This window comes from Carassius carassius, chromosome 8, assembly GCF_963082965.1.
Source record: "Carassius carassius chromosome 8, fCarCar2.1, whole genome shotgun sequence".
In the NCBI taxonomy this organism is placed as follows: domain Eukaryota; kingdom Metazoa; phylum Chordata; class Actinopteri; order Cypriniformes; family Cyprinidae; genus Carassius; species Carassius carassius.
In genome coordinates, this window is record NC_081762.1 from 14,678,388 (window position 1) to 14,701,311 (window position 22,924).

Sequence of the window (22,924 nt, forward strand, 5' to 3'; positions counted from 1 at the left end):
TGGTTTCGGTCTTTTTTGACCCGAAGAAGCCCAGAGGGTTAAAAAATAAAACAATTGTTGAGTTGCTACAGGTGTTTAGGAAGTGTTGTAGTGTTTTTTGTTGCCATGTAGTGTTTTAAGAGAAAACGACAAGGAAGTTTGATTAAAATTGGGGCAGAAATGACCTGAAGAAAATATGAGAGTAAAATTCGAGTGTTCAGTCATTAACAAAATATTGGTGCTCGAGTCTCCTCATTATTATGTTTAAATACTACAGCAGAAATGGGTTTTAACAAAAACTTATATCTGAATAAAAACTTTTATCTGAGGCTTGAGAGAGATAATCAATTCCGAGAAGACATCTCTGGTACATCAATTTGTACTTTATAACAGATATAGATCATAAAGAGGCTCTGAAGTGTCAAGGGAAATTGGATGTTTCAAAATCCAATCATATTCTACCTAGAAAATCATTATGGGGCCCATGAGGACCCAGTTAAGGTCACTGGAAAGGGAAAAGGCTGAAAAGAGGCATTTTCGGAAGCAATTCTCCCGCCCCCTGCCGTCTTTCCTGACTCTAGTCTCCGCTAGGCTCGGGAGAGCCGCCGGCCGGCGCTATTCATTTCTCTTGTTCAAGATGGAGGAGGTTTTGTGATGTTCCCAGCCCTCAGAAGTGATCCCTTTTCCGTCCGTGTCAGATCAATCCTCAGACACAGGGGCGGACCTATTTTCTAAATCCTTTTGCCTGTGGGGGAAATAAAGAACAACATTAGGATTTGGATATTAGTTTTTTTTTCGTGTTTTTCGCCACAGCCATGAGCTCGGGGGAAGGGGCCGAGGAGGCGACGAAGGACGCGGCCGATATAGCGACGTTCTTCAAATCTGGTAAGCGACGCTCGCGAGGCTCCGCGCGGCTGCTGTGGGACATTGTTTGGTGCACTGGCTCCTGTAGGGTGGGTGGGGAAGCTGGATCGCCCTGGACATTTGCAGTCGGTTTTGTACTATATAATGCATTAAGTGCAAAAATCACTACTATGCTGGTCTGACAACTTGCATTAGGTTGAAAATATGGTTTATAACAGCCTCGGTGGAGAAATCTCACTTGGTTGTCGTTAGCTCGTGCGAGCCATTGGTGCTCGTTGGTTAAAGGTTTCAGATAGATATTTACAGAAATTACTCTCATTTCTTATAGATTTTATCAGCTTAGTCAGTAAGGGATAATAGAGATCATTATGCTAAGTAACTATATTTGGGTCGTGCAACTTATTGATAAAGAGCTTGTAGCTAGAAATAAGGTTAGCTGGAGTGTTGTGCAGGCCACCCTATGCAGAAAAAATTATACTCACAGATAAACCGTTTTTATTCACAAATCCTCTTATGAATATAGTCTTTTATCTTCTTTAGTATTATTTTCAATATCTTGATTTAGAGGCAGACATTAAAATGAAGTAAATTCAGAGTGCCAGTCCCATTTATGCCACTTTTAAATGAACTGTTACCCATCGAATATGAATGAAATGCTGCTATTTTCAAACACATAGCCTTGTGTTAAACAGACAGTAAATATTATGTGAAATATCAGACGGATCTGAGAATCAAAGGTAGTCAGCAATGTAAACAATGACCTGGCGTGGCTTTCTCGAACTCCCTGCTAGCTAGCTAGCACGGTGTGATGGATTTATGTGCTGAAAGACTGTTTCATACCACATCGCTTAACGTTATTAGGCTGTTATTCACCTAAAAGATATCCGCAGATACGATTGTCGTTATTTCGGTTAGATTTAGCTACGAAACAGGGTTGCTCTGTAGCCTGATTGACTCGTGTAGCATTTGGTTGCTAAGTTAGCAAAGCTATTCCAGAAAGATTGATGACATAATCACCTTGTCTTGAAGTAGCATATGGAATATTTTATTCATTTTAATCAAAGAGATTGCTATTAGATTGCTTTTATGTCTTTGAAGATGTAATGAGGTACATACAGGAAAATAATCGAGAGCTGTCTGATAATGAATCTGTATACAGGATGGTATAATAAATATATAAAGATACATATCTTACTGTTTTTCTGATAGCAAGATCTACAAGCCCTGGTTAATCATTCACAAAACACATTTAAATGCTTCTGCAGACTGCATTAAGGAAATATTTAGTACAAGACTAGGTCACAAAGTCCTACCCTGAAGAAAACAACATCTTAAACCAGCCTAAGCTGGATTGTTGGTGTTCCAGCCTGGTCAGGCTGGTTTCACATGGATTCTGGGACTATCAGTTTGTCATTCTGGGGACCATCTTGTTGACCAGCTGAACACCAGCTTGGCCAGACTGGGAGACCACCTTAAATAGCAAATCAGGTTATAACAGCTTGCTTTTGTTGGGTAAACTTTCCTAAAGTAGACAAACATTGTTTTGTAAAGTATTTCTCTAAGTTGTGTTAGTTACATCAAATTTGCCATAAATTGCAGTACCCTCTTGAGATGCAAGCAAAGTGGTTTTTTTTTGGTTTAGGTGGTGAAACCACAGTTGGAAGTACTACCTCTTTCTGTTTTCACACCAGAAATCTCTGGTTGTTCCAGAACCCTCAAGAGTTCAAACATCTTGTTTCTTTTTAGCATAGCTGTTAAGTTACTGTTTAATATTATTACTCATTTTACAGAACTTTATGTTTGTGTTATTTGTCCCGTCTGCCTGTATGAGTAAGTTCTGTCTTATTCAGTTTTTGCACATATTGATGTACCGTCATGTTTGAACACGCAGCAGCTCACAGACCACGTCTCTTCTCTGTAACCCCACCTCCTCACCCCTGTACTCACTGAACACCTTGACCCCGTGTTTATCATCCGTCTACATGCCATAGAAATGAATCTTCTTGTCTGCTGTCTAATACATTAAGGATGATATACACTACTTTTCAAATGTTTGGGTGGGTTTGATATTTGTTTTTGTTTAGTTTTTTGGAAAGAATTTCATAATTGTGTTCAGCAATGGCACATTAAGTTGATCAGATGGGACAGTTTCCAAAAAAATATTATACGGCACAAGAAATGTTTCTTGAGCACAAAATCATAATGATTGATTTCTGTAGGATCATGTGACACAGACTGAAGTAATGGCTGCTGAAACGTCGTCTTTCCGCGAGTCTGGGCAAATCTTCACAATTTTTGCTAAGTTCTTTCGTTTACAGCTGTAGTTATTTCTAACAATTTGAAATTGTTCTGCCATTCTTTTGATTGGCTTCATCAGTAACTTTTTGCTGTTAATGTCTTGCTCTTGGGAGTTTATGTGTAGGGACTAATCTGTGACTTGTTTATTGATTACTTAAAGAACAATCTAGACTAGTTTATTTAAGTCATGAAGAAATATTTTTTGCACCACCAAATGGAAATGGGGAAAAAAAAGACTTTTTCCAAACACTTTCCAGCTGCCATTGGCCAGAACAGATCGCCCCACCCCCAAACATGTGCCATTGGTTGAGCCACACCCTAAATAATTGTGTTCACAGCGCGTATTGTTGCACATGAATTTGCTTTAAATCTCATTCTAATGTTTATGAGTATTCTAAATGAGAATGAGACAATGGATCTTTCGTTAGTCAGCTATATAATCTGTGTTGTTTTTAGGGCTGGTCCGAATACCATTTTACTGAGCTTCGAAGCTTCGGTAGTAATCAACACAGAATATTTCGAAGCTTCGGAGGGAGGGGCTGAACATATTTTTCTCTCTAATAAAGGCAGGAATCTCTGTGTCTGTCTGTCTGCCTGTTTGCATTTATATTATGTTGAGAACCGTTCATCCAGTCGACTTCACATGTGGCTGGTGTGTTACTGCAGACCCAAGGGAGTGCAGTGTCGCATTTTGGTGCAATATGGACATGCGACACGTTCAGAATTAATAAACTTTTAATAAACTACAGAACAGTGCGAGCCAGAAATGACGCGCCTCACGTGGACAGTGCTTATATGCTCCGAGAACGGACACTGCACTAGTTATACAAAACACACATCTGTTAAGAACAATACTTATACAAATTTTTATTAGGCTGGGCTACTGTACTGTAAAAAAAAAAAAAAAGTATATATATATATATATTTTTATGGCTGCTGTATTCGCTAGTTTTTTCCAAGCAAATTAAGTGCACGTTTTTATCATGTGTAAAATTACTGATTAACATGGAGGATAAAAGCAGCTCGATTTATACACCAACAATATACTACAGGCGTACTACTTTTTTGGATTTTTCAGCCTTGACGGGCTGTTCGCATATCTGGCACAATGCCTTTGTCTTGTCCTCACTCAATTTAAAGTGCTCCCACACAGCTGAGGTCTTCAGCATGTTTGTCTTCTCTTCCAGATGAACTGAATCATGACGTTCATGTTCCTAATGAATCCGCTTTTCCACTATCGGGTCGAACGGTTCTCTTTGCTTAACCGTCCCATTCCGTGCCGATCCGGTCCAGTCAGCATGGATACGGTTTCATTTTCCACTGTGGTGCTTATAACGAAGCACTTTGGAATGCAATACAAATGCGTCAGTCTTTGCCTTGGTGGTGTAATATAAACGGCGATATGGACGATGATCACAAATGAGTTTTTCAGACTAATTTTGTAAAAATCTGATATTTAATGTTACTTCGTTCAGTAATGGAAAAAAAAACTCTTGACGTGAAAAATGAAATAAACAGATGGCAACGACTGGTATAATATCAATAAGCGCAAATGTTTCCTCCACAGACCAAACTGTCTCAGAATTTATTTTATTATATATTGAACATAGCGTAGCGGTTTACTTGGCTGTTTGATCAAATAGCGCGCTTCTGCTTAGCCAGCTATGGAGAAACTGGTAGCCAGGCAACAGAGTGGTGACGTCAAGCACTCTAACAGCACGCTGGCCGAGAACAGTTGTTTGTAATCGTGCTGCACCGTACCATGCTCACGTGGAAATACAACTATAACCGTACCTGACAGTCCTTAGAACCGTTCGTCCTGATAGTAAAAGAAAACGGCTATATTCAAGCGTGAATGAAGACCATTTCGCGGGGGATGCCAGGTGTTCAATAAAAAGAAGAGGGAAAAAAAAGAAGAAAAGATTTTTAGATTCTGAAAATCGAATGCCAACCCACCCAACGAATATTGGAATAATCAAATATTCTGGTCCAGCCCTAGTTTTTTTTTAGAGAGAAACCTTGCAGCTCAATAATGCTTTAATGCAGCTTTCAAAGCTACACAGATTTCACACACACTTTGTGAATGAAACCCAGTGATTTATATAGTGGTATCAACATATTAAACTAGGACTGAAGAAGGTTTTTTAACTTAATCACTATAAATGTCCTTGGATATATCAGAATTTTTTTTGAATTTATTTTTGAGTACTTACTCTTATTATTACAAGTCTATTATTAGTTGTATGTTCATTCTCGTTCCTGTATAACTCTTTTTGATCTTTGCATTGTGTGCTAAATTGTTCTTCTGTTGATTTTGATGGTGCCTTTGTCCTTGGCTAATAGGCCCCCTGGTAGTTTTTGGAGGCCTGGCAGTGGCTCCGTTTTTCTCTGTGTAGCGTTAGATGAATTTTTCTGCCACTCAGACGTCATGTGGTTAGCATTGAAGAGTTACATTTTCTGTCGTTGACTGTTACCACCCCAGCTGGGTTGTCCCTGCATTCAGCCCATTCACCCCAGGCTCTTTCTCTCTTTCTCCTTTTCTCCTTCTATGTCTCTGTTGTGTCACGGCCTCTTGATTTATCCGGCTTCTCTATCTTTCCTTCTCCCTGTCATTTTTCTCTCTGGTTCGGCTCTTCTCTCTGTCTCCATGTGTGGTAAGGAAAGGTCTTATTGACCTAGATACACTGGGTTAGGAATGGTGCTCTTGCTGCCCCCTCTGTCTCCTGGCACAGCACAAGAAGATCCTACTTATTCAACTGCAGAGAGAGACATGCCAAGACAGCTTCCGACAGTAAATCACAGAGGCCAATGCGGGATCATCCTGAGAGAAAATGAGGGACATAGTTAGAGGAAGAGGGCAGATGAGAATCAGAAGAGACAGAATAAGGCCTGAAATGAGGTTGAGAGGTAAAACATCTCTCATAGAGAAACTGTGTGTGCAGGAACATGTGTTATTGATTACAGAGTATTGGAAATAAATCTGTTTGATGGAAGCTTGTCAGTATAATGAGAACCAAGGCTCGAAACTGCGACCATTTTGGTTGCATATGTTCCCATAATTTAATCTGTGTGACCTCAAAATATACTTGGGAGTATTTGTGAGAGTGCATATAATTGTTGTAGTGCGACCTGTTTTAATTTCTCTAAAATGTTCACAGTTATGTTTTTTTATGATGCTGCATCAGTTGTTCATTTATGTTCTAATTCTAGAGTTCATTTAATGAAGAAGCTCATCAAATAAGCATAAACTCTGAAATTATAGCCAGAGGTAGCTGGTGGTACACAGCTCTATCCATGTCCATTTATACTTTAAAAGTATTTTACGTCTGAGTCTTGATCACTCTGTTATGTTTTATTTTGCTTTTATGATCTGCTTATTGTATATTATCCCTGACTTGATAATTTTAACTTAAAAATACACCTCTGCTTCAACCTATTAGCCACATGCGCAATGCGACTTGGTTATATGAGGTGATATTAAGCTCTTGATTGCATCTCTTTGGCCATTGACAAAGCTACAACAGTATCATTCCTGGTAATCATCAGGAATCATTCACAAAAGGAAAGCATTGTTGTTTGAATACAATAGCGCAGAAGTCCAACTTCCCTTTTTGAAAACAACTGTGGTAAAGAAATGTTTGTGTAAGGGTCCCTTAAAATGCACACCTGATTCCTATTTCTGTTAAAAAAGCCCCCTGACACGTGGCCCAGTTCTTTCATTACAATACGTATGGGCATTGCCTGAACCATCAAAGACATCAAATGTTTGGAGGGCGATGCCATCCATCCTCAAATAGATTTTTACAGAACATGCATTCATATCCAATCCTTGTTTTGCAAACTGCCTCTAATTCTTTTAATCCAGGGCAGCCTAAATGTTAATTGTCGTAGGTTTGTTGTAAATTTTGGTGTTTCTTCAAAACTTGGAGGACTTGAGAAGGCACAGCTGCATCACTTTGAGTCCTGTGTAAGACTGCTATGAGCTTTTGCTTTCATCACGTTGGCCTAGTTCCTCAGTCAGCCATCGGCTCCAGCACAAGATACTGAGGATTCAGGGGTCAGTTGTTCTCTCATCCCATCTCTGCCCATGCTCTGTTTTCAGTTTTCAGAGCCTCTCTCATTTTCTTCTTGGGGATGCACCGATATGAAAATTTTGGCCAATACCGATAAGTCTTTATCGGTTATTTTTTTCTCTTTATTGGGTACTATCTTCTTTATGGGTATTATTTTCAGGCCAAAAATTTTAAATGGCCAAAAATGACCCAAAGTTTGGATAATTCAATTTTTTTTATTATTATTATTGAAAGAATTGTTTTATGCTCACTAAAGTAATAATATAATAGTAATATAAGTAATTTATTTTAAAAATGAATTTTACTCATGTAATGGCAAAGCTGAGTTTTCAGCATCCATCACGCTAGTCTTCAATATCACGTGATCCTTAAAAAAAATCATTATAAATGGCTGATTTGTTCCTAAAAAACAGTTCCTGAAAAATCTTTTCAAAGACTGTTTTAAGGACCTTTTTCAACCATAAAGAACCTTTTCTGCATTTGAAAGGTTCCATGGATGTTCAAGGTCCCTCATAGAACTATTGATGCCAATAAAGAACCTTTATTTTTAAGAGTGTATACATGTTGAGAAGCTGTGAGTATGTAAAAAAAATAGATAAATAAATAAAAATAAAACATGAAGATAGACCTTTCTTCATTCAGCTAAACATGGTAATAAATTGTAATCTAAAAAAGGAAAGTTTGTTGGGACTGACTGCGTGTTGACCTGCATAATAATGTTAGTGAGTTTTCCTTTTTTTTCGGCGCTGTACTCCTGGGGCTTGTTTTAAAATGATGCTATAATGAGCTCTAATATAACAGCAGATACTTGATCTCAAAGCTCAACTCTCATTTGGGGGACGTTTGCGAGTGCTTGATTGGAGGCATGAATGAATCATGTGGAAGGCCTTCCTAAAATCCATAGACTTGAGTATGTGCTCATCATTTAAACATGAGGTGGGTTCCTGTCTTTGAGAGCATGAAGTCTAATGCCATTAAATGCAGTGCGCTTTCCTATGTTCAGTTACACTCATGTTTAAACTAGGGAAGTGCAAAGCTACGCATTGTCATAAATGGCTTGTCTCAATTATTAAAGGGGTCATATGATGCTTTTGTAGGATCATTATTTTGTGTATTTGGTGTAACAGAATAGGTTGACATGCTTGAATGTTAAAAAAAACACATTATTTTTAAAATACTGTACATTATTGTAGGTCCTCTATGCCCCGCCTCTCTCAAATGCGTTGTTTTCTACAAAGTCCCTCCTTCTAACAAGCACAGTCTGCTCTGATTGGCCAGCTGACCCAGTGCATTGTGATTGACCGAACTCCACAATCACTCATCAGAAATGTAACACCCCTTTACATAATCGTGAGCTGCTTCTTTCAAAATAAATTTAAAGACAGTTAGTAATGTCCTTAGTTTTACCAAAAGTTCAAGCCCGAAAGGGGAACAGAGTGGAGTGACAGACACAGTGATGAGCTCGTATGTGTTTGCAGTAGGCTTGTTGCGATAGTCGGTGTTACCGGTGATACACGGTGTTTAACCCACCTACCGGTCATAGCACTTGACCACCGGCACCGTCCCCATCGTGTTGAAGTTTTAGCCTATAGCGATAAAGCACTTAATTCAGTTAGTGACTACGTGCCTTCGTAATTTAGCGTAAGCGGAACGAGCGCCGCAGTAAAGCAGCAGGTGTCCGATTTCATTTATAATTTGAGGAGAGTGAGGCGAGCTAACTGGCAAAGGATGGCAGAAGATCTGGTTTCAAAGCGAACTGTTGCAATTTAAAATGAAGGTTTTTCGTTTATTGTTTCTCATTTAGCCTATTTATAATTTTTTTTGTACGGTGTATGCAGTTAATAGGCCTAGCTCTTTTTTTAACAGCTTCACGTGAGTTTAATTTTTATATTAGTTTTTTTTTGCACTTAAGTGTCCAGTCATTATTCGGGTAGGCTACCTTATTTAACGAAGTTTTTGATGTTCGTTCGTTTCATATTCGATGGTTGTGCGGTGTTTTTTTTTTTTTTTTTTTTTGCTGAAAAAGGCAGGCACTTTATTTAACGAATATTTATAATTATTTAACGAGTCTTGTTTGATACTTTCACGATGTGTGCAGTGGTTCGTTTTGTTAATAAATGCACTTTAAAGGTGTTTCATAAGTGCTTTCGTTTAGTTTTTGCATGGTGTGTTAAGTTATTATTCATTTTGCAATAAAGATGTGTGTAATACAAGCGAGTGTCTTATTGTTTTGTGTATTTTTTATTAAGAATAAAATAAATTAACCCATGATTAATTCAAACAAATGCTACTGAATTGCCGCTAATTAAAGTGAAAGTAAATTGAGACGTGTGCACGTCTGCACGACCGCATTTTCAGCCTCCCGAAATCCCCGACACGCAACCCCGGTGACACCGGGATTTTAAATTTTACACGTCGATTAACCGGTGGAAAAAATCCGTCACCGCAACATCCCTAGCTGCAGTACACAAGCCACGGACGGTTAAGACAGCTGACTACACTGTGATATTGACCCTGTGTCTTTCCCTCTCTCACACATACAAGCGTGCGCACACACACACATACATATACACACACACACGAGACGTGCAAAACTCTGCATTTGAACAGTCAATAGCAAATACTTAAACTAGTGTTGTCGAAAGACCCGGTACTTCGATACCAAGTCGGTACTAAAAAAAAATAAAATGTCATGGTACCAGGTTTCTTTAAGTACCGGTGGTACTGAGTACCCGGTCAACCCGGTTCTTGACGCATACAGGGTTATGATTTCCACGAAGCAGAAAACGCAGACGGAATCTCAAAATCCAGACATGAAAATGAAACTTACATTTTAATATGGACAGTGACGGAATTTGTCAAAGTTTGCATAAATTAATCAAATCAAATCTCCATATGGACCAGTATCTGTAAATGTTAAGCCGCAAAAGTTGGTTGAAATATGAATCCTGAATGTTCTGCGCGTCTCAGTGTGAATGAATGAATGGCAGAGACGTGCGGGTTTGGTTACTACATAGACTGAAGCGCGTGACGCTTGCAATAATGAGTACATAAATACATAAACAGCATCACCAGAACTGTTCTGAGTCACTTCACAAGCATTTTACCGTTTCATCTAAGTAAAACCAGTGTCAATTTAAAGGTATTCACGGCAACCGGTCAAAGTAAAACTTCATTTTTAAATAAAAGCACTGTGCTAGAAATATTACTATTATTTAGTAGAATGTGTGTGATACTGCTACTACTATTGAAATTTTTTATTAAAAGGTTATTTTTTTAAAGAAATAAAATCACACAATATTTCTTCCATGTTTTAATTTTAATAGCAAATCCCCTTTATTTACTAAAAATAAAATGTGTTTAAATTTCATTAATTAAATTACATTTGGGGGAAAATTGTTTACTTTTTTGCATTGGTTTTATTTTTAATTAGCATATTTTTGAAATTGGTACCGAGAACCGTGGATTTTCACTGGTATCGGTACCAAATACTGACATTTTGGTACCATGGCAACACTGACTTAAACTTATAACAAAACACTTCCAGTAGTTGATTCAGAAGTGCCAGATTGTCATAGTAAAGTCAGGATTACCTCCTCTCCTAGGTTCATGAAACGGTCGTGTTTCTGTTCTTTTGTAAGTAATCTTAAATATTTCTAAATGCACTTCAGAAGACCAAATAAAGTGCTTTTGCTTTTGCCTAGATACACACAGCATCTTCATGACATGGCTGCTTCAACACTAACTTTCGTTACTGAAACCACAGCTTCTTTCTTAAACATTTGGGTGACATAATGCAAATATTTCCACATAGTGACATAGACATGTGGGGTGTGTTTGAATGAACCATTTTAGACTTTGGATTTGAGACTTTAGTCTTTGTAGCTTCACAGATCTTCTTTATGCATCAAGAGCTTGTAAAACACTCCAAAGAAAAAGGAAGAATAGAAATCACATCGGATGACCCCTTTAATAGGCGCACTGGCCAGTATAAGTATGTGCATTTTTTATTTCTGGGTTGTTCATAACACCTTTGAAGTATTTGTATTATCGTAGGTACTTATCTGTTTCTGATCTGGGTTTTTGTGAAGTCTTCTGAGCCAATCTTTATAGGGGTTTGTTTTTCGGATGTCATGAAGCATCACCTTCTTCATCACTGTTAAGGTCAAGGAATAGGTATGAAACGAGGATGAAAAATAAGAATGAGAGAGAAGGGAAGAAATGGAGACTGTCAAAATAGATCAGGGAATGAGAGCAGGGGAATGGGGAGATCTCTCTCTCTCTGTGTCCTGGTTTTGTTTGATTGATTCCTATGTGTTTTTGGTCTTTAAACAGCTCGGCCTTTGCCTTTTATTTGTTGTCTCTTTTTTTCTTCTCACATAAGCATACCTCACCACATCAGCTAACAATTGTCCAACAATTTTCAATCGGTTTCGTTTTAGCTTGTTAATTTTCATATAAAAATTAGGCATGCAGATTCTTCAAACAAAGTTGTTAACATCATTAATTTAATCATAATTAATAAATCACAATTACAATTTCATAGGATTAATCGACAATTATGATTTTTGTCATAATCGTGCAGCCCTTATATACACACACAAACACACACACACACACATTTTCTTTCTATCTTAGTTGCTTAAAACTGATGTGATCTATTCTTTCTCAAGATTAAAGTATTTCTTGTCAGGTTAATGTACAGAAACAACTACAAGTAAGTCATTGGTTGATTTCCTGAGAAGTGTAAACACTCCTTTCAACATGAAAGCTCTTTTTGTTTGAGCAGATTTGCACTGCAACATTGGCTAAACCAATGGGTGTGTGTTTGGGGTGGGACTATCTGTAAGGCTGAACAGTGAAAAACGGGTGGAGAAACCTGTTTGGTAATTAGTTTATCAATATTTTTGCAGTCCCATTTGGTTCCGGTAGTGGTACAGAAAAGTCATACTGCAGCTTTAAGCAGTTTAACTCTTCGTGGCCTTCGTAATTTCACTAGCACACAATTAAGGTGAACGTCAGCATGCGTCATGCCGTCTGTCTCCTAGCAGAGCATATTTACTGCAGCTCTCCAGACTTCTGGGTGCTGCTCCATGGAGACCTCCAGAATTAGGCCTGTGACGAGCATCTTTGCATCTTTGTTGATTGATTATTTTGTGAATGAATTTTATTTTTTTGATAGTCCAGACATAACATTTCACATCTATTTCATGGTCAACATAGTTAAATACAGTACATAATATTTCAACCAAACAGTTGAATGTGTGATTTTGTTTGCCATATTAACCTGACTGAACTAAAGCAGCCTGTTTATAAAACTCTGAGTTGAACTCTAGTGACAGGTCAAATTCCTTCTTGTTTGTTTATTAACTTGCTTTTTGAATCCATCTTGGTTAGTTAGTTGTTGTTATTGTTAAATAAAATTAAGTTTTTAAGTTGATATGTTAAGCATTACAAAAAGCAAAAACGCAATTTGAATCAGTCAAATTTTCACACACACAAAAAAAAATCAATACCTTTTTTCCGCAATATCGCCCAGTCCTTTGGAGCACCAACATAGGCTTAGCTGCCTAACCTTCAAAATATCAGACATCAACACATGAAAGAGCCTCAGATTTGGTGGTTGAGCTTAATCTAATTGCGCCATGAGGGAATACGTCTTTTGGTGTGTGATGGGGATCAGAACGCTCTCTCTTGTGTTGGCATTGGTTCTGAACGGCTTCAAGGACAGTTCAGAGTAGTAAAAGCTCTGAAACAGAGTCATGCTTAGGACTTCTGCCGCAGCTTTGTAATTTGTTTGTTGCGGCGACCCGATTAGGCCTGGATGAGCCAAATAGCAAGCCTGTGGCAATTAGAGGCCCCTTTACCTCAAACACATGATTCATGTATGAGTCTGATCGATGACTACCCGCCTGCTGTTCTACAAAAACAGGGTCCGATCACAATCACTGGGCTTGTGTGGTAAGAAAGTGGCAGGGCTGTAGACACGTGGGCTTGAATCACAGCAGCCCTCTGCTTTTGTTCTTGTTTTGGCTTTGAGTAGAGGGGCTTTTGGGTCTGGCTAAAGTTGTAGACATGTAACAAACACGCATCTGACCTTGTGTGTGCGTATCTTTGTACTGTGAGCCTCTTTACGTCACTAGCTCATTTCCTGCCTGGTCACACCAAAAGGAAAGAAGGGACTTCACAACAACCCTGTTGTGTTTATTATTTTTTTGCCGGCATATGTTTTGCAGTCATTTGCAATTCAAGTCTTAAAATCACTCTCAGCAACATGCAATGGCTCTTTTGTCTTCTGTGAGATACTGAAAAGTTTGTGGTTGCTTCCTGCGAGCAAACTGCTCTTTCCTGGGGATTTGGAATGAAAGCGGAAAAGTTATTTTTCTCCCCAGGAGTGGATTTGAACCAGGCCTTTTCCACTGTGCGCTTAGCTTGTTTTTCCTTATTTGGACTGGAATAGTATGCTTGATCTTGTAATCGGTTGCTTTCAACAGTTTGGTTTTGAGCACTGGGCTGTGCATGTTTGTATGATTTTTTTTGGCAAGTTTTTGTGTTTTTCGAATGTGAGTGGATTAATGAAACGAACGTTTCATCTTTACCACCTCATGATAAATCACCCATTCATCTAGTCGGCTTTATGTTAAATGTCTGGGGTGTAAACAGTCTTGACTGACATTTTTGAGAAGCGTTTTTGATTTATTGGAGGCTATGTTGTGGGGTCTGAGTACATGTGTTAGCGCCGTGCAAGTTAAGTGTCCTAGCAGTGAGTAACCGTGTCAGGCATGCGTTTGGCATTGCAAGTATGTCCTACGTGTTTATATTTGGTCTCCAGTCTCTATTCAACCTGACTTTGATGTTCCACCCTACAGAAGGAAAACATAGCAGATGGAATGTGTAGAAAATTGAGTTATGATTTCTACCAGCTTTTGCTAACAAAAGCACCAGAAAGTACTTTAATTGACTAGTGTTTTCTGTAAAGTCTTTTTTTGCACCTACACTGAAGACTGAAATAATGGCCGCTGAAAATTTAGCTTTGTCTTCACAGGAATAAATTACATCTTAAAATATATTCAAATAGAAAACCGTTATTTCAAGTTATTAATATTTTACAGATTATTATTTTACTGCTTTTTTTTATTGGTTGTCCTCGAGCCCTCTTGATGAGGGAAGCGTGAATCCTTTTAAGGGAAAAAAACCTAACAATTCCTAACACAGTGTCTACACCGGATGTGAGCGGCAAGGCGCAACAAAATACTATAGAAACAATGATCTATAATAGAGATTCATTATATATAGATCAGTCAATAGAACTCATTATAATCAGTGATGCTGTCTGGATGCAGTGCGGCATGACACCACAAATCCTTAACAGTAAACTACTGTCAATTTTATTTATGATGTGCTGACACAAATTTCAAATGATTTTCAATGGTCCCATTGTCGCGTCCACTGTAGACAGTCTTTAGCTGATGTCTGATTGATAGAAGATGGCATCATCTATCAGCCCAAACCTAACTGTTCATAGAGCGCGGGAGTATTGAACGGAGTTATTTTTGCCACTTGAATAGGTGTTGAAAGGTTAAATACACACACTTTTATCAAAATGCTTTTCTTTGTACGTTTCCTCATAAGCACAGTAATTTAGGTCTTAAGTGAAGGCAAACAGCTGAGAAAGAAAACACGAGTGTAACAGTATATTGGATCCAGGCAGCTCTTGAAGTGACAGCAGTCTAATATTCCTACTGTCTGTCATCCATGTTTATCAAACAACAAAAGAGAGAAAATCTCCCACTGCTCCTGACTTAATCACTTTTGTAATTTTAATAAATTTAAATATTTAATTTATACAGTGAAGAAAATTCTAGGTTTTTATACATTTTATTACCGTATTTTTCGGACTATAAGTCGCACTGGACTATAAGTCGTATTTATTTAGAACCAAGAGAAAACATTACCATCTGCCTCTCGTGGCTGTAGACGGGAATGTTTTCTCTTGATTCGTTTCTCTCGGTTCATGTCAAATTAATTTTGATAAATAAGTCACACCTGACTGTAAGTCACAGGACCAGCCAAACTATGAAAAGAAGTGCGACTTATAGTACTGAAAATACAGTAATTCATACAATTTATGTAGCATGTCTTATTTGTTTGTTCTACTGTATTTTTTCCCATCCTATTGTAATTAGAGGTCGACCGATATATCGGTCGGCCGATATTTGTCATTTTTTGTATATATCGGTATCCGTGTTTAGTAGCGCCGATTTAAAGTCAGGTACGTCGGTGGGCAGCCCTGTGTTATTGTTGCAGTGGAAATATTTGCAAAATGCCAAATATCGGCCAATATACCGGCCTAGGCGATTATATATCAGTTGACCACTTATCACTTATCACTTCATTGTCTCACAGCACCACTCTCTGTGACATCAGATTCAGATGGGATGTTGTGGTGGTGTGTGTCAGATGGAAAGAGGATCTGAGAGGGAGAGAGAGGGGGTGTACTGCGCCTCAGATCCTGTGTCTAATTAAAGAGACCCTTTTCTGTCAGCAAGTCTCATGCTTTTCCCTCCCCCACCTGGCAGCCAGCCACACCACACCTACAGCACAGACCAACTCTTCGACTCTTCCAGGAAGAGCATTGTTAACATACCTGTTGAGAAATGTAGTGGGAAGTCATATGTCCTCTGTCTAACGTTGCATGTAATTGCAGCCAGCGTTAAATTATGGTATGTTGTTCTTGTCACGCGACATGGCCTGACTGCAGTCGTGTGATTGATTTCCTCTCTTTGAGTGTGGTGTTGAATTTGAACCACAAAGAAATTTATTTTTCAGATATCTAACGGCAGTATCAAATATTAAAATGATGCAGGTATTGGGGGTATGGGGTCTTACAAGGGTAAATGAACTGGTTGTTTCAATAAATTTATGCATTTAGCAGATGCTTTTATCCAAAGCGACTTACAGTGCATTCAGGCTATAAATTTTTACCTATCATGTGTTGAGGAATCGAACCCCATACCCTGCGCTTGATAGCGCAATACTCTAATTGATAGCCTCCAATTGAGCTACAGGAACACTAAGTTTCGTATAGTATTTTCTTTACTTTTTAATTCAAAATCTATGTCTAAAAGTATTTTATTAAAAGTAATATTTGATGTATTTGAGGTCTGAGATGTGGGAACGGTGAAGAAAGAGAGGGCAAACATTTTGCATTTTAAGTCAGCATTGCCATCTTATCAGCCAATATAATCTTAAAAATAACTTGCATAGCACTTCATCTTTTAAAACATTAGAGTTTGACCAAATATATTCAATCAATCAAGATTTTAAAAAGTTTTTGTTTTTGTGAAAAAGTTTTTTACAAGGTAATAAACTATTAAAAAGTATTTTTTTAAAAACAAAATTTTAAAGTAACTATAAATTAGCATGTAAAGCAAATGTCTTTAGAAGAAATTCTGTGTGGAGCATGCCCCCAATCTGCACAATGTTCTCACCTTTTTTTTTACCCCTTACCTGTTTGCATCTCTTAAAGGGGTCATGTGATGCCGCTAAAAGAACATTATTTTGTGTATTTGGTGTAATAAAGTGTTTATGTGGTTCAAGGTTCAAAAAACACATTATTTTTGTTTCTCCTCTATGCCACGCATTCTGAAATGCATTGATTTTTACAAAGCTCAACGGTCTGAAAAGTGAGGTGTGCTCTGATAGGCCAGCTATCCAGTGCATTGTGATTGGCCAAATACCTCAAGCGTGTGACGGAAATGTTACACCCCTGTCCGGCTGGAGCAACGAGACATAAACATTAAAACCCATTATAAATGTGATATAAACATAATTTCTAGTCGTATCCTCTTTTGGAAGGCCAAACAAAGTAGTTTTGCTTTCTTAATGAAACAGCATCACACACCGCGGCCTTGTGTGAGTGGAGGCCGGCTTGAGTGAGCAGAGGCAGGTGGGTTTGAGAATGTCGTGGCCGGGCATATTCTATGATGGCACATCCGGCGGGTTTGCGGCAACCGCATGTGATGATCCCGGGCTGGACTTCGCTTTGTCCACAGTGAAAGCTGATCCAGTGATCCACAGTGCAAAGTTGATTTATTTCCTCGGCGACCAGCACTGATCAGCTCCAGGCATGACAAAGCAGATATTGTCCTCTTTTGGAAAGCCAAACAAATTAGTTTCGCTTTCACAACCAAACACACAGCGTCTATACGACATTGCGGCAGCGGCAACAACAATACTGCAACAAAATTAAAAGTAATGCCTTATTTCTTTGCGTGAACTTCTGGGCATCGTTATGCAAATCTTCCCACATAGTGACGTAGAGATGTGGGTGTGTGTTAGAATGAGACATTATGGGGGGTGTGGTTGACTCTTAACTTTTATAAAGAATATCTCTTTTCAACTTCACAGATCTTCTTTATGCACCAAGAGCTCGTAACACTCCAAAGAGTGTCTATCCGCTGCCGAGCTCTCGCTGGATCTGGATTTCCCGTTTTGCTGATCGGTGCCAGCCCGAGTCATTTTCTGTTCGTTGCCAGTTCAGTCTAAGGCTGTGCGATTAATAGAAATCGTCATAAAATCATGATTTGAGCGTGCTCGAGCATGAGCGTTTCTGCGGCCCTGACCTCCCGTAGTATGCTATCCTATCCAATCAGAATGCAATGCACCTAGCGCGAGAACAGAACAGACTGAGCATATGCCTACTCCAGGTTCACACACTGTCTGTGATGTGCCTTTTTTTCCGAGCCCATGTTAACGGATCAGAGCGTTCACACTGCACGCGGTAAAAGGCTAGAAATAGAAACGTGCGAAAATAATTAATATCTAGCACATGAGCATAGAGAGAGTTGAGTGCACAGGATGCAGTTTAAGTGAGAGAAGACACATTTTAAGTGCGCACACTCTCTCCGGAAGAGAGCAGCGTGTATCTGAGCAAGCACGCTTGGTTTTGTGACGGAGCAAAGGAAATCTGCATGCGAACAGAGAGATTTGTGCTCGTGCATTATTTTCGCTGCTGCTTCTGCACCGCTTACACATACTGTATACGCACTGCCAACGGAGTACATGTGAACCTGTATATTGTATAACAAATCTATTTCAACACCTGAGGCACGGCTACGATTAATGAGCTCTATGACCAATGTATGGCAAAAATGAAAAAAAAAAAGTCCCTGGACATGGGATTTATATATTTTTACCATAAGTCTAAAAATTGTGTTTACCTTTACTATAGTGATAATTTTGACTTATGTCTGTTCTAGAGATTTTACAACTTTTTGATAAAGCTCTAATTAGTTTTCTTTTGGAAATATGTTTCAAATTCATCTTGAATGCATTTATGACTGTAAAGCATATCTGTGTGTGTCAAAATTATGATTAAAATCGAAATAGCAAAATTTATCAAATAAATCGCGATAGTTTTTTTTTCATATCGCCCAGCCCTAGTTCATTCAATAAATACAGTTAACAATCTAGAGTACTAAGTTATTAACCCAACAATAGCGGGGTCAGTTAATTTTTTTGCAGTGGGCCGCGCAAACATATGTGTTTGGTTGTGTGGGCCGCGAGTTGAAAAAGGTTGGGAAGCACTGATCTATATAATCAAAATAGAGTTTTGTTATCATTTGTAGCAGTGGTAGTTAAGCTAGCAGGCAAATCAGCTAGTTAGCTAATCAGTTAGCTTGTGAACTAACTACAAAACCATTTAATTTGACCAGTTATAGCTTTGGTTTATAGAATATGAAATTGATATTCATTCAGTATTGTTTCTAAAAACATCTTAATTATCATATTGTGAATGATTTATCAATAATAAATTCATTTATTTTTTATTTATTTACTTTTTTGAGTTGGTAATGTTCTATTACAATGCCATTGATCTTCTGAATGCAGTAAATGGCTGGTCTTGCTAAGAAAACTGGCATGAAGAAAGTACAATCTTTACAAACTTTTTGCACACACTCCTCTTTCATCCTGCCCTCACATGCTCCATATTTTGCCCGTAAGCATGTGACTACATGCAACATGTGCCAGTAACACAGCTTTTTTGCGTTCTTATAGACCAGAAGCTCCCATGATTCTCCTCTGTCAGGCAGTTTATGCCTGATACAGAGGTCAGAAGATCTGCTGGATTAGTCCACTAACTGGTGCCCAGATTTAAAGCTTAACCTCCATGCCAACATGAACACGTTTTAGGGTCACTGGAGCAGGTCAACATGACAGTTTTCATGTTTCCAGAGCTTGGGTGTGGTGTTAATTCGCCAGTAACTGAACTGAAGCACATAGAGTTAAAACTGATGTTAGTCAAATGTTCTTCTTATCTGTTATCTGTTTGTGAAAAAAAAACAAAAAAACATCCCAAGGCACCACAAGCTCTGAAGATCTTAAAAGGCTTTAGTCAGCATTCAAGGCTTCAGACAAAAAAAAAAAATAGTGTAAGGTAGTGTTGTCAAAAATATCGATATTTCGATAAATATCGATACTGAAATATCTGAACGGTACCAATACTAATTTCCCAAAGTATCGATACTAGCCGCGCTTTCACTTTCACTTCTCTCCAAAGGCGCGTTGACAACCACCACACGCGCACCCGCACTCGTCTCATTCTGGTTAGCAAAAGCGAAGTGAATGGAAAGATGGCGAGTGCAGCCCCCGCGCGACCGGCTTTGGTTGATAAGGAACACAGCAGGATTGCGATTAACGCGGATACGCGTTTTGAGTCATTTTCTCCCGATAACCCCGAAAAGAACTTAAATTACACTTTCAGTTTTAATCGTACAGATAAGAGCAATACATCAATCGAATCTGTAAAGGGTCTACTTTTTTTTTGGATACAGACATAATAACAACAAAACTTTGTGCAATTATAAAATAAAGATAACAAACAAGGTGTGCTGTCTGCAGCCTTTGTCTGCGCTGATCTTTATTTACAAACACGTAATTAAAATGACCTATAACTCCGTGAATACTCAACGAAGAGACATGAGAGAGATATCTATAGAAAGCTTGACATGTCTACTTTTAAACTAAACAAGTGCCGCCGAAAACAGATATTCTGTGAGAAAGTAATCCATATGAAAACAACGCGATGTCTGTTTTTCATGTCTCCCCATCTCTGTCTCCCTTCATTACATCTAATGTGACCACGCCCCCTGCGCTGAACGCGCTATTCAGATTCAAACTGAAGCGCGCGGCTTGAATACACCCATAACAGAAGAAAAAGCAGCCAGACTGTTCTTCAAGTTTTTATTTTACTGTTTGCTTCGCAATGAGAGGAATAAGACATAATTCACCCAAAAAAGATGTGATGTGGTTGAGGATTTGAGAAATGGATTTCCTCAGAAAAAAAAAAGAATGAATCACTTTATTCAGCAGAGATCATAAACATGAGTAAGTCTCTTTTTATTTATTTATATACTTGTACTAGTTTTCACATAACGTGTAAACATTTTACTAGTTAGACTTTTTCCAAAGACTTTTTCCAAACTATAATTCCTGACTAAATGTATAATCAAGTGAAACATTATTAAGTTTCAATAACAATATAAATCCTAAAAAACCTAAAAAATATTCTCAGTTCTTTTCAACATTAATAATAATAATAATAATAACAACAATAAATGTTTTTTTTGTAGAAAATAAGATTTCTGAAGGATTGTGTGACTGGAGTAATGATGCAACAATTTGTTTGAAAGTCAGCTTTGATTGTTCCTAATAAACTGTTTAACTGCTCCCCAAAGTGGATATTAAAGTATGTTGTGGGATAATTAAATATATATTCTAAATAAACTACAAACATAAAATTATATAGATTTATTTTGTTCTCACATTCTTTCTTGTAACTCCTTCCTCTCAGTGGCACAGATGACTGAGAGGCTCATTATGCAGCTCATTATGCAGGCCTTTGTCTTCTCAGGTGTAAATCACAATGATATTCATGATATTTGACGTCTACTCGCATATGACTTTTACCAACAAAAAGTGTCTTAGAAAATTTTAATCAATATATTGTTTTCTGTGAGTGAGTAAACGAGATGATTTTCACATCATTTAGACAAGCTCCAGTTCTCAAAGATCCCGGGAACCATTGTTCTTTATGTGTTTTTTTTTGCCTTATTCAAGTGATTTAACATTTTTAGTTTTTCACTAACCACGCATAACATTTTTTTTCTCAAAAATACAATCATGTACATGCATGCATTTCACATATTATTATAGCCCAGTTTGTGCTGATTACAGTGAGATTAGACTTTTAGATATTTATAAAAACTGAAAAAAGCACAAATGTCAGGGCATGACAAAACTTCTCCAGGCCCCAAAAATACCCTTAGACTCCAGCTTTTATGACCGATGAGCAATGCTCAAAACTAAATCAGATCTGAAGAGTCTGTTTGCAAACATACAGGGGGGAAAAAAGAGTGAACATGGAGAGGGTTCATCATCCAGAGAAGATGAGGGTGCAGAAACAGAACTCAAAAATGAGTTTTCAGTATATGAAAAGATGCCTGAAATCAGTGCAGGAGAGGACCCACTCACATGGTGGAGGACACATGAGACAACTTTACCTCACCTTGCCCAGTTTGCTAAGAAGTATCTGTGTATCTCTGCTTCAAGTTCAGCTTCAGAGCATGTATTTAGTACATCAGGGCTCATTTGCAGTGCAAGAAGGGCACGACTTACAGAGGAGCACATTGACATGCTGGTGTTCCTAGCTCAAAACAACTGTAGGATACAGTAATGGGTGTCAATCTCACTCAGCTATGTAGAGAAAATCTGCATAAAACTGCAGCAACAGATTCCATTTAATTATTTTGTTTACTAATTTGATACTTGATGCATAAGATTGCACTGATTTTGTTTTTGCTTGAAGTTTAAGTATCTTTTGTTGACATTGTGATTTGATTTTACTTGGAAATACAAAAGATTGCACTTTTTTTTTTACTTGCACTTTATTGGTTTTTGAATGTAATGCAATCTGAGAGGCTTTTGAACAAGTGCACTACCTCAGGACATTTTTGTTAATGTAAAATATATGTTCTAGACTTTTTATATTTAGCTTTAAATAAAAAAATAACCCCTTAATATTGTGACAGTTTTTTCTCCGTGGTATCGAAAATGGTATCGAATATCGATATTTTTCAAGGAATCGTATCGAAGTTAGAAATTCTAGTATCGTGACAACACTAGTGTAAGGAGCAATTGGCTCCTATCCACCTTTTTCCTGATGTAAAAATGGTTGCCGCCATTTGTAAATTCTAGGGCTCTAGCTTCCGGTCCCATTTATGTCCAGCTTTTTTTAGATGTACAAAACAGTTCATTTTGCTGCTTGATATTGACAATTCATGTGTCTTATCATATTATTTTAATTAAGAATACAATGTTTTGTACTGCAAACAGTTTTACCGTTTACTGCACATTGTTCTTCTTCTTGTTATTTACCTATAGCGGCTAATGAAACGGAAGTCTCACCAATAAGCGTACTTTCGCATTGATCATTACACAGAATCTGTACCAATATCATGGACCATAAACATCACTTGGCAACTGAGTGTAGTTTGGGCTCCTCCTCAAAGCATCCTATAAATGTTGTCTTATGTCTTTCACACATTCAGTGTGTTTTTCTTCAGTACTAAAATAAAATTTTATAGGAGGAGTTCAATCATGTTGACAACAGGTTAAGTAAAAAAAAATTATATGCAATAGCGCATAAA

At 38.0% G+C, this 22,924-nt stretch overlaps 1 protein-coding gene across 6 annotated transcripts in view; it reads left to right on the forward strand.

The window, feature by feature from the left end:
* The first annotated feature begins 587 nt into the window (after positions 1–587).
* LOC132145391 (triple functional domain protein) overlaps positions 588–22,924 on the forward strand; it is a 104,511-nt gene continuing 82,174 nt past the window's right edge. For 5 of the 6 annotated variants that reach the window (XM_059556393.1, XM_059556394.1, XM_059556396.1 and 2 more), the window contains exon 1: positions 595–864. In XM_059556393.1, coding sequence (XP_059412376.1) covers positions 795–864 — 70 coding nt within the window. In that variant the 5' untranslated portion in view covers positions 595–794. Of the gene's footprint in view, positions 865–22,924 lie in introns of all 6 variants that reach the window. The other variant, XM_059556398.1, reaches the window with a different exon arrangement.